Source organism: Haliotis cracherodii, unplaced genomic scaffold (assembly GCF_022045235.1).
Source record: "Haliotis cracherodii isolate W230 unplaced genomic scaffold, xgHalCrac1.p SCAF_18, whole genome shotgun sequence".
Lineage (NCBI taxonomy): Eukaryota > Metazoa > Mollusca > Gastropoda > Lepetellida > Haliotidae > Haliotis > Haliotis cracherodii.
This window is the reverse complement of record NW_027266273.1, coordinates 14,089,531-14,105,916: the sequence shown is the minus strand read 5'-3', so window position 1 is coordinate 14,105,916 and position 16,386 is coordinate 14,089,531. Positions and strand designations below refer to the sequence as shown.

The window sequence follows — 16,386 nt, the reverse complement described above, 5'->3', positions numbered from 1 at the left end:
GAATACATGCAATCGACGTTTTACTGATGTATTGGGTACAAGCTGTCGACATTTAAGTGATGTATTGAGTACATGCAGTCGACATTTAAGTGATGTATTGAGTACATGCATTCGACATTTAAGTGATGTATTGAGTACATGCAATCGACATTCAAGTGATGTATTGGGTACAAGCTGTCGACATTCAAGTGATGTATTGAATACATGCAGTCGACATTCAAGTGATGTATTGAATACAAGCTGTCGACATTCAAGTGATGTATCGAGTACATGCAGTCGACATTCAAGTGATGTATTGAATACATGCAGTCGACATTCAAGTGATGTACCTTGAGTACACGCAGTCGACATTTAAGTGATGTATGGGGTACATACAGTCAACATGACGAATGGATGACATGAGTGAATTGATACCTTCAAAGTGTGAATAGCACCTACCTGGATTGAAGTTCGGGGGGTTACAGCTGACGACCGTGCCCTGGTAGAGAGGGGCTCGCACCGCCCCCGGGGGGTCATTAGAGAACTCATATAGGTCTGAAAGTGGAAGTTAGTCATAGGTATATGGACGGCTAGGTATATGGACGGCTAAGTATACGGACGTGGTGCTCAGTAACTGTTGAATAGCGTATATATAACGCTAGACAACCTGTGTCTCTTGGTATCTCGTTGGTTTGTAAGATACACTTTGTCGTCATACGATACATATCGCGATAGCGAGGTCTTGATACGATACACAGTACGATGTGCATTACGATAGTACAAAAGGACGCTTGTGCTGAGAGACATACATGTTCTCAATTATCAAAGGAAATTAAAAGAAGCCCAAATAAAACATAATAAGTAGATTTTAGCTATTTAATTAAAAGGTGGCTTGAGGCATCTTGTGCATTCCGGCAGGAAATGGGATTCTAAAATTATTTTACAATTTTACTTTGTACCTTATATACTGCTCAAAAGAAGTTAAGGGCCACGTCGTGACATGACAGATTCGAGTGATCTTGTACTTCTTTTGAGTAGCATATATAACTTACCATATTGTATGATATCGTGGCACAGAATATCCAGATATACCGAAAATAACATAAAACATATTAAATAAAAATAGGTTTACAATTTAAAAAACCGTCTGCCCAAATTTTTGCGCCACTGAGTGCGCTTGACTTCATGTACTTGTTTGTTTGTTTGTTGTTGACGCTACTTACACCCAAACGACACCTGGATGGGGTCACTCAAAACGATGCCCTTCTCGTTCTCGGCAGCACATTGGAAGTCCCCCACGTCTTGTGTAGCGTCTGGGTTGACAAAGGTCAACTTCCCATTGGTCAGAGTGTAGCGTGAACTTGTCAGTGACGTCACCTGCCGCCATGCACCTTCAGTATCTTTCTTCATCCATCGGTAGGTGGGTAGGGGGTGTCCCGTGGCGGCACACTCGATAAATGCATCCAAAGTCGTGCCCACAACCACCAGGTCACTCGGGGTGATAGAGAACTTGGGACCCTTCACAATGTCGTTAAGGTCGGTGGCCGTCGTTCCATAACCTGGGTGATGGTAGCAATGTTATTCATGACGCCCCCTGGGGATTCCGTGTTAGAATTGGTCCACAGCTTGGAATCCTCGCGTGGAGGTAAGCATGGTGTACTGGTGGCATATTCAAACATGGAATCTCCACGTGATGGCGGGCATAAAATATATTGTGGACCTACTCTCCCTAGAGGAATCCAAACGGGGGTTGTCAGGGACGATTGCAACCCCCTAATTAAATGTATTGTGAAATTATTAACATCAAATTACCTTTATCACAATTGTTTTGTCTTTTCATAAGGGGAATTTCCCATGACATCGTCATGATAATAATCATCGTCACAATGATAATCATCGTCATTATAATAACGCCCAAATGATAATATAATGATAATCATCGTCATAATGATAATCATCCTTATGATAATAATCATCGTCATAATGATAATCATCCTTATAATGATAATCATCGTCATAATGATAATCAACCTTATAATGATAATCATCGTCACAATGATAATCATCGTCATTATTATAACGCCCAAATGATAATATAATGATAATCATCCTTATAATGATAATCATCCTTATAATGATAATCATCGTCATATTGATAATCAACCTTATAATGATAATCATCGTCACAGTGATAATCATCGTCATTATAATAACGGCCAAATGATAATATAATGATAATCATTGCCATAATGATAATCATCCTTATGATAATAATCATCGTCATAATAAGAAATCATCCTTATAATGATAATCATCGTCATAATGATAATCATCCTTATAATGATAATCATCGTCATAATGATAATCAACCTTATAATGATAATCATCGTCATAATGATAATTATCGTCCATCATGATACGTCAAACCTAATAACAATATGATAGTGATGATGATGATGATGTTGATGATGCTCACGACGACTACAAAGGTTACTGACTGTGGTCCCTGGCCGCCTGGATGATCCTGTACGCCTCATTCAGGCTGATCTCACAGATGAAGGGGAGGCTGACGTCCGCCGACTCCCGACCCCACGCAAATCTCGTCCCAGGGGCTGAGAAAAATATTGAAACAGATATCAATAAGTTGATACTCATATCAACGTCTTACCTGACAGGATATGTACTTAGCAGTATGTTCAACATTATATACAGACTACATCGTCATCGATTATCTCCGACCAGAAGTCACATGGAAAAACATGGACATGTTGGTGTCAATACATGGACATGTTGGTGCAAATACATGGACATGTTGGTGCAAATACATGGACATGTTGGTGTCAATACATGGACATGTTGGTGTCAATACACTGACATGTTGGTGCCAATACATGGACATGTTGGTGCAAATACATGGACATGTTGGTGCAAATACATGGACATGTTGGTGTCAATACATGGACATGTTGGTGCCAATACATGGGCATGTTGGTGCCAATACACTGACATGTTGGTGCCAATACACTGACATGTTCGTGCCAATACATGGACATGTTGGTGCCAATACATGGGCATGTTGGTGCCAATACATGGACATGTTGGTGCAAATACATGGACATGTTGGTGCCAATACATGGACATGTTGGTGCCAATACATGGACATGTTGGTGTCAATACATAGACATGTTGGTGCCAATACATGGGCATGTTGGTGCCAATACATGGACATGTTGGTGCAAATACATGGACATGTTGGTGCAAATACATGGACATGTTGGTGCCAATACATGGGCATGTTGGTGCAAATACATGGACATGCTGGTGCCAATACATGGATATGCTGGTATCAATTCATGGGCATGTTGGTGCAAATACATGGACATGTTGGTGCAAATACATGGACATGTTGGTGCCAATACATGGGCATGTTGGTGCAAATACATGGACATGTTGGTGCAAATACATGGACATGTTGGTGCAAATACATGGACATGTTGGTGCAAATACATGGACATGTTGGTGCCAATACATGGACATGTTGGTGCAAATACATGGACATGTTGGTGCAAATACATGGACATGTTGGTGCCAATACATGGGCATGTTGGTGCAAATACATGGACATGCTGGTGCCAATACATGGATATGCTGGTGTCAATACATGGACATGTTGGTGCAAATACATGGGCATGTTGGTGCAAATACATTTCAGATACCCACTGTATCATATGATTTGCGTCACAAATAGCTATTGCATCCAAACCACCCACTGAATCCCCACTACCCACTGAATCCCCACTACCAACTACATCTTCACTACCAACTACATCTTCACTACCAACGGAATTCCTACTAGCAACTGAATCACACTACCTTCTACATCTTCACTACCCACTGAATACCCACTACCAGTCGCATCATCACCACCCACTGAATCCCCACTACCTACTGCACCTTCACAACCCACTGAATCCCCACGACTCGCTGCATCTTAAGTACCTACTGAATCCCCACTACCTACTGCATCATCACTACCTACTGAATCCCCACTACCTACTGAATCCCCACTACCAACTGGGTCCCGACCATCTACTGCACCCCAGCTACCTACTGCAACCGTCTACCATCTACATTCGAATTGTAAGACGAGGGTGACGTACTGGAGTACTTGTAGACCACGTGCTTGTTGGCAAGGTCCCTGTCCCCGGGCTCAATCCAGTACTCCTCCGCCTGTAACAGCGAGGTCCCGTCCCCCTCCCAGCGCAGGTCTTCATTGGCCCCGATCCCGCTCGTCCACCACCTGTTGTTCCTGGGGACACAAACACACACACACAGTAGCCAACTGTTGGATTGACGCTCTAGAAGTTGTTGAGTAAATAAGAATCATACAACTTTATGGATAACAACTTCTGGTCTGTTGCATTCAACGACGTTTCGATGTCGATTCTGATAAGGTTATCACTCCAGCTTGACACATTAGTCACATTTCTGAATGGCTTACTTGAAGATTACTTATTGACAATTGAGAAAGACAAAACATGAAACAAATAAACGGCGTCATGAAAATGAATGACGTCATATCATAAGTTATAGTTCCAACTGAAAAGTTATTTTATTATTCATTTCTGATACTCACACGAGATATCGATTGTGTGACATCAATATCTCCAAGTTAAAATTGGTTTCTGGATTCCCCAATTGGCCAGTTGACGTAAGCGTTCATTTGAAATTTAAACGTCAAATTCTAAAACAAGTAATTATATTTTTGACTACCTTTTGATTTAAGGAATATTTACATTCATTTCATTCCATCAATGTCACGACATATTCAGAATCACGAAAACACGTTCCATGGTCATGACGTGTAACGTTACAACTTACACGTGTCGATTCTGACGTCTTTGGGTGTGTTTCTCAACAGATTAAACTCCAATTCACGAACAAATATTCGGTAAATTTCGGTCAACTATGCGTTTTGAAAGCATGAACACGCGTCAATACATCATTTACGATTACTCATAGACATCCTACCGTCGCAACAATCACATTGTGCCTTTTGACACGTATTTACAACGGTGACCGATTAATTTCAAGATTGTCCCTGGCAGCAACGAGGATTTTTACCTACTGATTGAGAATGACCTTGGATGATATATATAAAAATCTCAACCTTGTGTCTTCTGATATCAAGTATATCATCACTCGTCAATGAAAGTAGAAAACCTCATTCGCAAACCTAGTGTTTTGCTACTTCACCGTCCTGTGTTGATATATACTATGCAAAACATGTAGGGGATTGCTGGAATCATCAAGACATATATTCTGATCTATATGGTATTGGCACATGGAAATGATTTGATCATATTTGCTAGGGAATAGGCAATCAGGTCTATTTGGTTCTATAATGATTGGCGTGATGCGATGGTAGCGCAATAGGTGGTTAAAGATGTCGGGGTCAAATTCGAAATTTGCATTTTGCTGGCAACGTCACTAATATCGGGTAAAACCACCTGTTAGCCGCACGAATTCTTCGAGGCATGCTTCTATCGAGTCGACCAATGACACCTTTGCTCTTGCTGTTCCGCTCATCAGCGAAAGTAACACATTGAGAGTGGAGGGCGGATTTTGACGTTGACGTACACGTCTTCCAGTGACGTGCCAGACGAGTTCAATGGGTGATAGATCAGGATTGTGTCCTGGCCATGGCATGTCATGCACGTTTTGCTTTTGGAGGAATTGGGTCACAAGTCCGACACGATGAGCGCGTGCATAATCATCTTATGAAAAAGAAAGGTTGCCCAAAACGTTGTGCAAACTGCACCAGGAGTGGTGAAATAATGTTGTTCTTAAAGTATTGACCTGCGGACAGTCATTGTGATACCGTCTAGGCAAATACTCTTACATCAGCTGGCTGTTGCAACCGGTAACTTATCTGAGTGGCAGTTTGCAACCGATTTCTTAATGCCATCGTTCTGACTAATCTGTCCTGGGCTGAACTGGTTGTTGCGCCCAGAGAGGCGTCTATCGCCGACGTTTTGTGTTTGTTGGTATCGGACCCACTATCTGCTGATGACAGACTGGGAAAAATGCAGTGTTTTGGGCAACACAACTCTGACGGGTACCCACCTGCAGCATGTGTATGGCACATAAACGTTCAGCACGTTGCAGACGTCGCATGATCAATGCTGTTGCTTCATTAATGAGTGAGTGAGTGAGTTAGGTTTAACGCCGCTTTTAACAGGATTCCAGTTATATCACGGAATGTCAGCTTAATGTGGGAGGAAAGCCCGAAGTGATGCAGGTCTCAGACGTTTACCACTTTGGTGAAACCCACGAGCACGGGTATGGTGCTGACAAACCTAGAAACATAATCGGTGCGAACCGGGATTCGAACCCACTATCATAGGTTTCTGGCGCGACCAAGGGACGCAACTCTTCACAGCGAGGACTTAAACGACTGGGCCACCCGTGCCCCCGATTCATTAATGATAAAATGTGTTTAATAAAGTGTCTTGGAGCGTTTGTTAAAAAAAACAACTTGCGTCTGCTCACAACCGGGTCTGAGTGATAATGGTCAATGGTATACCACTCCCTACACGTACTGTCCGAAGTCACGTGCTTCATGACTGCCATTATGTTGTGTTTGGGAGCATGATTTCATCAGAAATGTTCTTGCCACAGAAATCATTTACTTTCATCTTCAGACAATGGTGTATTTTCAAGTAGTTTCATTTCAAAACAAAATAGACCCTACTTTTTTGCACAGTATATTTGATAATGAAAAGACACTCGTACGATATTCTCTATGTGACGTCATATTGCACCAGAAGGAAAGCAAACAGAATAATCACTTACATGCGATGTACAAAGTGTGGAAATGAATTACATCATATATTGTATTTGATCTTCTGATGAGTGTCTCCTTGGGTTGACATACTGGGTTTTTTTTAAAAAGAAACGAAATACGGATATCTTTGGCCATAAAAGCAAACTTAGCGGACAAAGAGGTGCAAAATGAAGAGGCTTAATGTGTTATATTGTCGGTGACAAATTTCCCGGATCAAAATGATTACAACAAGGACATGCTAACTATTTGTCGGGAAACACGTACGATTCGGAAAAACGCAGCAAATACATCAACAAACGGGCCATGGAACTGCACCCACTGCGAGTGCAGCAGGACTATGAACGGTATTAAAGTGCAGGGGTTTTTGATTGCCTGGCATCTGCGTCAATCGAACAGTGACAGTTCAACATGCAAGGATTTACAGAAGTGGAAAGAAACAAGGTCATAGGCCGCTTGCAGGCAGGGGAATCCCGATCAGCTGTAGCCAGGGTTTTCAATGTAGCGCCCAGCACCATGACAAGGCTATGGGATCGGTTTTAACAGCATGGATCAACACGTGTTCGGCCAAGGTCGGAACAACAAAGAGTAACCATCCCCGCCCAAGGTCGCTACATCCGACTGCGCAACTTACGTGAAAGGACGACCACAGCCACCTCAACCGCATCCCAAATACCCGGGCCGCGCAGAATCTCCGACCAGACCGTACGAATTCGTTTAAGAGCAGCAGGTCTACGAGAAAGATGCCCTGTTCGACGCGTCATATTGAGTCGACAACATCGTCAACAATGAGTGCATTGGTGTCGTCAACACAGGGTATGGCCTCAACTGCGATGGAGAGATGTCTGGCCCAGCGACGAATCAAGATTTCTCCTCCGTCGAGGGGATTGAAGAGCACGGGTCAACAGACGTCGGGGAGAACGTTACGCCGGAAACTGCGTACAGTAAGTGGACAGGTTTGGTGGTGGTAGCGTTATGATGTGGGCGGATATCTCCCATCATGGCAGGACAGGTTGGGTCCATATACAGGGCAATCATACGGCTCGACGATACATCAACGAAATTCTCCTACCACACGTCCTCCCATTTGCAGCAAACGGCAACGGTGTATTCCAGCAGGAAAACGCTCGACCGCATATACAACGTTGATGTTCTCCCCTGGCCCACCAGATCCCCGGATTTGAACCTGATAGAGCACATGTGCGATGAATTAGATAGACGGCTACGCCGACGTCAACCAAAACCCCAGACGTTGCAGCAGTTGGCTTTCGCGTTGCAGGCCTTGAGGGCTACCATTCCCCAGGATGTGATTCGCATACTCGTCTCTTCTATGGACAGGAGATCTCAGGCCGCTATCGATTCCAACCGGGTGCATACGTTATTGATAGCAGCTGACCTTCACCTTGGACTTTTCCTATGTACCGATAACTGAGATGACTACAATCACCAAGTGTTCTCTCCACAACGTTTTGGCTCTATACCATATACGGTTCCTCGTATAAATGTATTTTCCTACCTCACACAAATCTGGCTTTGCGTTTCTGTTTTGGAAGAGTATATTATGCGGGTATATAAGATTCATACAAGTAGAGCTCATGGACAGTTATATTTGGATGCAGTGAATACGACATGGTGAGTGAGTGAGTTTGGTTTAACGCCGCTTTTAACAGTATTCCAGTTATATCACGGCGTGTCAGCTTAATGTGGGAGGAAAGCCCGAAGTGATGCAGGTCTTAGACGTTTACCACTTCGGTGAAACCCACAAGCACGGGTATGGTGCTGACAAACCTCGAAACATAATTGGGGTGCACAGGGATTCGAACCCACAATCATAGGTTTCTGGTGTGCCCAAGGGACGCAACTCTGCACAGCGAATCGCGGCGCCTTAGACGACTGGGCCACCCGTGCCCCCGAATACGACATGGGTGATGCAAGGATGGTTGCTATACAACTGTGATCACCCACCTGTTGATGTCATAGCGAGTCAACCACGACGACACAAACTCGTGTTCCTGTTTGGAATTAACGCTCAACAGGAACGCCCCGTCCACCTGAAACAGATTGACATGAAGGTGACACACAATTTGTTTGTTTGTTAATTTGTTGTTGACGCCGCTCTCAGCTGTCTGTAATAATTTGACGGCGGTCTGTAATAATTTGATGGCGGTCTGTAATAATCAGTCTAGACCAGAAAATCCAGTGATTGATATTATGAACATCGATCTGATTTGGGGTTCATTGACATCCACCCACCAAGTCAGCGAGCCTATCCACAGGATCTCGTTAATCGGCTCTTACGACAAGCATAGTCGCCTTTTACGGCAAACAGGGTTGCCGAAGACCAATTCAAACCCGGATCTAAACATACAAACACTGATACGTTAAATGTAAAATCTCAACAGAAAACGAAAATGATTATCATGGGTATATTCAAAACCTTGTACGCCGATACGATTTGAGTGTAGTTTCTTTATATTTTGCATATCCAATTCAACGCTGCCTACATGTCCTTAATAATGTTGGATAACTAAGATGGTCAAGTCGGTGATGGCGCCGTAATTCGCAGTGCAGAGTTGCATCCCTGAGATTGTTTATTTGCTGTTTAACGCCGCACTCAGCAATATTCCAGCTATATGATGGCGGTCTGTAAATAAACGATTCTGGACCAGACAATCCAGTGATTGGCATCATGAGCATCGATCCACACAATTTGGATACGATGACATGCATCAACCCGATCCCGTTAGTCGTCTCTTACGACAAGCATAGTCGCCTTTTGCAGCAAGCATGGGTTGTTGAAGACGTATTCTACCCCGGATCTTCACGGGTCCAATTTTTGTGTGAAATCAACCATTGATCAACCTCGTGATCTAACAAATAGCACAAGAATACATCTAAGATTTCAGCTCCAATTATTATTATGGCTTTGCATTCATATTTCGGTCTAATGCTTCATCACTTCATTGTCTGGTTCAGACTCGATTGTTCAGATACTTCCGTCGTATGGCAGGGTTACTATTGTGCGACGTAAGGCAACATACACTTACTTATGTATGCAGATTATGTTAGCGGTGGATGAGTAGGCCAAACTCGCCCTTTTCGCTAACACCTGGTGTCATCACTGATTTTCAATGATCCATGTAATATCTCTAGCGTTGACTCTTTATATTCAATATAATTTAACACCGCCTCCATGGTCTTGAGGTGGAGCGTCCGCCCGGAGAGCGAAAGGTCCGGGGTTCGATCAACGACCGCGTCATACCAAATGACGTTAAAATATGGTACTTGTTGTTACCCTGTCTGGCGCTCGGCATTAAGGGGCTAAAACAAGGACTTGTCAGACTGTGTCTGAATGGGGTATTCATGTTAAACTACGGCATGGTATCTCAGTGAGCTAACACTATAAATCGGCATTAGTCCGGACTAGTACAAGCAGCCACACACACACGTGCATGCACGTCGCTATATAAGTGAAATAATCTTGGAAACGACGTTAAACCCCATTTCACCTCACCCAATGAGATTTAACAATTCTCTATCACGAATACAGACATGCTATTATATGTGGCACATCCGGATATTTAGCCTAATCTTTTGCACTTAACCCTCTTGGTATTGACCTTTTACAATTTCTTGAGTGAAACTTCTATACACGAACTGGGTGAAAATTCAGAAAGCCAAATTGCGTTTTGGAGAACCGTCCACGGACAATACTATTTGACCAACTCTACTGATCTACTAGAAATACAGATTCAACTAAGACATTTGTCATTTCTAACTTGTGCAGCTTACCTCGCAGGCCTGGGTGGCCTCTCCGTATACACGGGTGGGATAAAACACAAAGTGATAGCACCGCTGTTCAAACTCCTCCCATCCAAGCGGGCATTCTGAAACCGCACGCTCGTTTACAAACAGATGATCAGAAAAATAGCATATCCGGGTCTCACTTTAGTAGAGTGCAACATTGGTGAAGGTAAAATACATGCATGGGCTTCGCCATACGCTATGAGGGACCATGGTAAATATATAATAACTTAATATTATAAATAATGTAATAAATGAGCGAGTGAGTGGATGGATGGATGGATGGATGGATGGATGGATGAATGTTTGGATGAAAGAAAGAAAGAAATAGCACTATTCATTGATGATACATTTCATTTTACTGCTTTGATAGGCTTCATGTCATGAAAAGGTCTAAATCTGGAACTACTAAATGTCATTGGATCCTAAATGCTCAGTAAGCGGTTCCCGAACCTATGTCTTCTTGTCGCAAATTCAGGCAAACCGTAAACATGTTTTCAAATAAAATTAGGTGAGATGTCATTCCTCAGAATTTCGATAAAAGTAACTATTACGGTTATCATCACAGGACAACAATATCTTGTACTCACCGAAAAGGTTCTGGGAGCAGACAAGTGGAATACATAGCACAATGAAGAGGAGGTTGAGGGCGTCCATGATCAGCAGAACATCGGGTGGCAGAACAGACAATCTGAAGACACAAATGTGAGCATGTAGACTCATCATTTAATTATTTGAGACCACATCATGCTCCAGAACAGTCTGAAGACACACGTGTAGACTCATCATACAACTGTCACAGACCACATCACGTGTCAGAACAATCTGAAGACACACAACTGTCACACAATCACACATCATACACCAGAACAGACAATCTGAAGACACACGTGTAGACTCACCATACAACTGTCATAGACCACACAATGCGTCAGAACAATCCGAAGACTCACGTGGAAACAGGTTAACCACATCCAACACCTATCACAGGCCACATTATGCGAAAAGATATTTAGAATACACACGAGTCAGCAAGGCAAAAACTCCATAATCCTGTCACGGACCACATCATGTGTCGGAATAAGTGGGAGACACACGTTGTCTTACCACATCATGCGTCAGGACAATTTGATGGTTAAATATGACAGCAAGGTACCCACACGAAAACGTCGATTTCCGTCCTTATTTGGTCACTGGATGAAAAAACGACGTTTTTGGACGCTTTCTAACCGTCCGTTTTCCGTCCAAATAACGTCGTCATTTGACATCGGAATTTACTGCGAGAGAACGATGTTATCAAGCTTCTCCCTTTTCTTGATTGACATTGTCGATTGACATGCGGATTATTTATACCTTGCCCTTCTGTGCGTGCGCGATTTCGCGGATTGTTTACATCAGGTGCTCGTAACACATCGCAACTACTGTAAGAACATTTCTTATTAAATAACCCAATAAAAACGGTGAGAATTTTATTACCAAAAATAGGAAGGGCAGAGCTGAAGTATACAAAATGAATATTACTTTCGCAGTCAAATGTAACCAACAAATACGCAAGCCAATATAAAACTGAAAGTGAATAACTTGAATCAAAAACTTAACTTTGTAGAAGGTGATTGATTGGTATATATTGCCAGAGAACATATACAGCTATTGGTTTCTGATAGTGAGGAAACTATATATATTTATATTTCCTCCTATTTCCTCCGTCCTTAAATTGTCATCTGACCTGTGTACATTGACTGGGGATTCCCCTTTTTCATTTGCACACATCACTTACCTAAAACCTTAAACAGTGATCTATGTTATATTATAATGACGTCGACTACGTACTGTTATTGTGAACAGATTACTTGACACATTCCAAAATGAAGGTGTCTATTCTATGGATATCCAGGCTACTACCCAAACCAATCCAAGCAGGGATGCAAATGTTAATTGTATGCTATATAGTGATATGGTAGTGTACCAGAATTTTACAGATTGTATTCCGCTAAATTGTGTTCTTACGTTACGTTCAAGTTATGAAATGATATCAAAGGTAAATTTAATTTAATTATTTAATTATTAAAGCTTTCCCTAACATATTATAGATGCTGGATGTACCACACATTATTCTCTGGTCATGTTAGATATATATTAATACCCGTCACCGTTCTAAAGTCTTCCTTTCATATAACATCTAAATTTATATTGTCCCTTGTATCAAATTTTAATCAACAATATCAAGAGCAGCTAATATTTTGCCAGTATATCACAATCTGAACAACGTTAATTCGAGAAAGAGTTCATAGAGGATTTGCATAAGAATCATCGCGATATTTTTCTGTTCCGAAGCTATGAATGATACGTATGGTAAGAGTCAGTGATTTGCAACCAGAATCGACAGTTTTTGCGCTGTGTGTTTGCTGCTATGCCAATCTTAAACTTAACGTTCACAGAACACGCCACAGACACTCACACAACTGGCCAACGCGTTACAAGCAGAATGGCGCAGAATTCCTCAGGAAAGAATTCGTACACTTATCCAGTCAGTGCCGAGGAGATGCAGAGCCGTGATTACTGCCCAGGACGGCCACACGAGTTCAGCGCAGCTTGTGGCTTTAAGTGACATGACAATGAAACAACATGTGACTATCGAGCTCTAAAATTTCATATTTGCATCTATGATATTGAATTAAATATATCGACTTCATTCGGTACAATAAATTTACTAAAATTCTACCAGTGCGTTTCTTTTTATGAAGAGTGTATGTGCGATTTCGCAAAAGGGCTGAGACGGATGCGAAAACGACGTACACACAGTTATACTGAAACGGTTATCCAGAACCAAGACAGGATAATAGCGTTGACGCGTTCTGAAGATACATGCTTGCAACTTGTCTGTCTCACAGTCATAATATATCACCATAATATTTCCCTTCCGCCCAGCCCTTACTGTAATACTACAGTTCTCAATGAAGCAAGTCTACCTCCCAAGGTCTGAATCTCGCATCTCACCCATGGCTCCTTTTCAATTTAAATGTAGTTGTTTGTATCTATCAAATTGTGACTAAGCGTTAGTCTACCACACAACCTGTAAAGTACGCAAACATGTATGTGATTGTGACTTTTTAAACAGCATATAGATAAAAGTCCCGAGTTCTGTCAGAAGATGTTAGTAACATTTATTGTATATGCACACGCTGTTCTTCAGCCTCAGCTGGTTTTGTGTAAATGTTAAACTCCAACACATATGAAAACTGTAACTGTTTATAACTGTTTACTCAGCAATAATAAGTATGATTATATATATAAAATGTTGATTTCCATATCAAAACTGCCGTGTAAAGTGTATTTTAGGAGTACAGTAAACTACGGTTATAACGAACACGCTTATAACGAACTAACGGATATAACGAACTAACTTTTTAGTCCCGACTATATGCTTTAGTTATGCTGTATATATGCTTATAACGAATTACGGTTATAACGAACTAATATTAGTAGTCCCTTTGAGTTCGTTATAACCGTAGTTTACTGTACATTGTAGGAATGTTATTGCACTACACGTGACCAAAATGACAAATCTGTCGGTCCAGAGCATTGAGTAGCCTGTCTCACAGTCTCTGAACCATATTATTTCCCCTTCTCTCCAGCCTCTACTGTAATATTATAACCCTAAATGAAGCAAGTCCAAATACTATATTTTCAGAGAGTACGCGTTAGTCTAGGCATTTAGCCTTGATCTAACTTCATATATTATCATTAAACTTAAACTGTGAACTTTTCCTTATTTGATACCATAATAACTGATGTTTGATGATCTCCAACGAATTGCACGAAAACAATTTCCGATGACATTAAATCAGCATATATGTAAGTTACACATACTGAAAGACTTGAAATGTCTGATGCGGGGAACACAGTGAACTTTGCTATTAAAATATGCATTATAACGTTGAAAACGTATGGCGCGAATGGGCCACCGTACAGGCAAAAGGAGATAAACCCTCGCGATGTGAAGCCTTTGAAATTCGTTTACCTTGTGATTTGGAGCTGTTTTTAATATAGTGACAGATTTAAAATATGATATTAATTTCAAAACAATAAAACCTAAGCATAACATGAAACAAACAGGTGTTTGTGAATGTTTTACAATGTATGGTCGCCATGTATTTGTCTCCTAGCGACACGAGGCATAAGGCAGCTTCGTACTTAATACAAGTTTTTTCATCCTTATTTCAGTAAATAGTTAAATAAATGAACATATATTGTGTTATTGCTTTTCAACCGCGATGTTCAACGGAATATTTCATTAATACACTCGATAGGAAAAAGGGGTTTTGGAAAAGAACAAGTATGGAAACTCAGTGATATCTTTACGCCATGAAATATCGTAAATCGTGTTTTGTGTGGTCGATTTTGACTGTCGCATTGGCTCAGAGTCTTTGACAAAGAAGCCTTGGTTAACAGACCATTTTCTGCTTTATAGTTTTGATCTATTAAAACAAATGTTGAATTTTTCTTTTTATAATGTTCTTTTTTATAAAACTTCGAGGATTCGCGAGTATATGATAATTTAAGTATTCAAATGGTTCAGCATGGACAGCAAATGTACAGTATGTATGGATTTTTCAAAATATTATTAGTTTGCGTTTCTTTATTTTGTCTTTAATTAAATTATATTTTGAACATATATATGTACATAGTCTATCAAGATTAAGTAAGGATACGATATATGGATGAATATCAAGATGACAATTACGAACACCTAAATTATATTGGAACTTCGATTATCCAGACCACAGATAACCGGAAACCTCGCCTACTGGACAACATTTATGTGAAATGAAATAAATACTTAATAAAATGTAGTGTCCTTAAACTGTTAAAAGTTTCATATTTATGTCTTCTCACCTTATTTCACTGACAACTTAGACTTCTTACCTTATTGTACTTGTTTTACTGCTGTCCAAATCTGTATTATTCCTAATCATACAATCTCCAAAGGAGGAAATAAAGATGATGATGGATGCAGACACTACAGCCCACTATAACTGCAGCCAAAAATAGATACAGGGCTTATGTAATCACAACTGGCCTACCACTGTCTTCATGGAATAGCCTCTCCAGTGTTCCATTTGAACTACAGTGATTATACAGTAATCACTTTGAATAAAAATAAAAAATTAAATATATTGATTAAATAAATATAAAATAAATATGTTGATCAAACTAAATAAATTACATAAATTAAATATATTGACCAAATCAAATAAACTAAATAAACCAAATAAAATAAATAAATTAAATAAATTAAATAAATTAAATAAATTAAATAAATTAAATAATTAAATAAATTATAAAAATTAAATATATCCAGTAATGTTATTATGCATTATGTGATTGGTGAGTGGCTTCTTATAGAAACCAGTATTTAGAAGCCAGTTTATTTCGTTCTCGTACATCACATAATTAATTTGACTTATATACACTTAATTAATCAGTATGATTTTCACATTTACAAGTTGTTTATAAGACTTCAGACTTCAAAATGGTTCAAACTATGGCTGGGCTGAGAACAGTTTGTCTGACCTCAGAAAGAGAAACCAAGTTTTTCTTGATGGTTACCGTTATCTTGTCAAGCAGTGTTATACACAGAAGAACCTGAGGTCCCAAAATGGACTTACCGGAGAGCAATCACGCTTGATTTGCAATTCAAACCCGACAGCCAACGTGGCGGTGTAGTCCCTGTTCGCCGGACCCCTGGTGTAACTATA

At 40.6% G+C, this 16,386-nt stretch overlaps 1 protein-coding gene across 2 annotated transcripts in view; it reads right to left on the bottom strand.

The window, feature by feature from the left end:
- The window catches only part of LOC139465796 (contactin-like), a 73,748-nt gene that overhangs the window by 20,214 nt on the left and 37,148 nt on the right, over nucleotides 1–16,386 (bottom strand). For both annotated transcript variants that reach the window (XM_071247713.1, XM_071247714.1), the window contains 7 exons: nucleotides 11,218–11,318; nucleotides 10,616–10,710; nucleotides 8,789–8,874; nucleotides 4,140–4,288; nucleotides 2,478–2,591; nucleotides 1,203–1,538; nucleotides 439–534 (listed from right to left, as the gene is read on the bottom strand). In XM_071247713.1, the coding sequence (XP_071103814.1) occupies nucleotides 439–534; nucleotides 1,203–1,538; nucleotides 2,478–2,591; nucleotides 4,140–4,288; nucleotides 8,789–8,874; nucleotides 10,616–10,710; nucleotides 11,218–11,284 (943 nt within the window). In that variant the 5' untranslated portion in view covers nucleotides 11,285–11,318. The remainder of the gene's footprint in view (nucleotides 1–438; nucleotides 535–1,202; nucleotides 1,539–2,477; nucleotides 2,592–4,139; nucleotides 4,289–8,788; nucleotides 8,875–10,615; nucleotides 10,711–11,217; nucleotides 11,319–16,386) is intronic.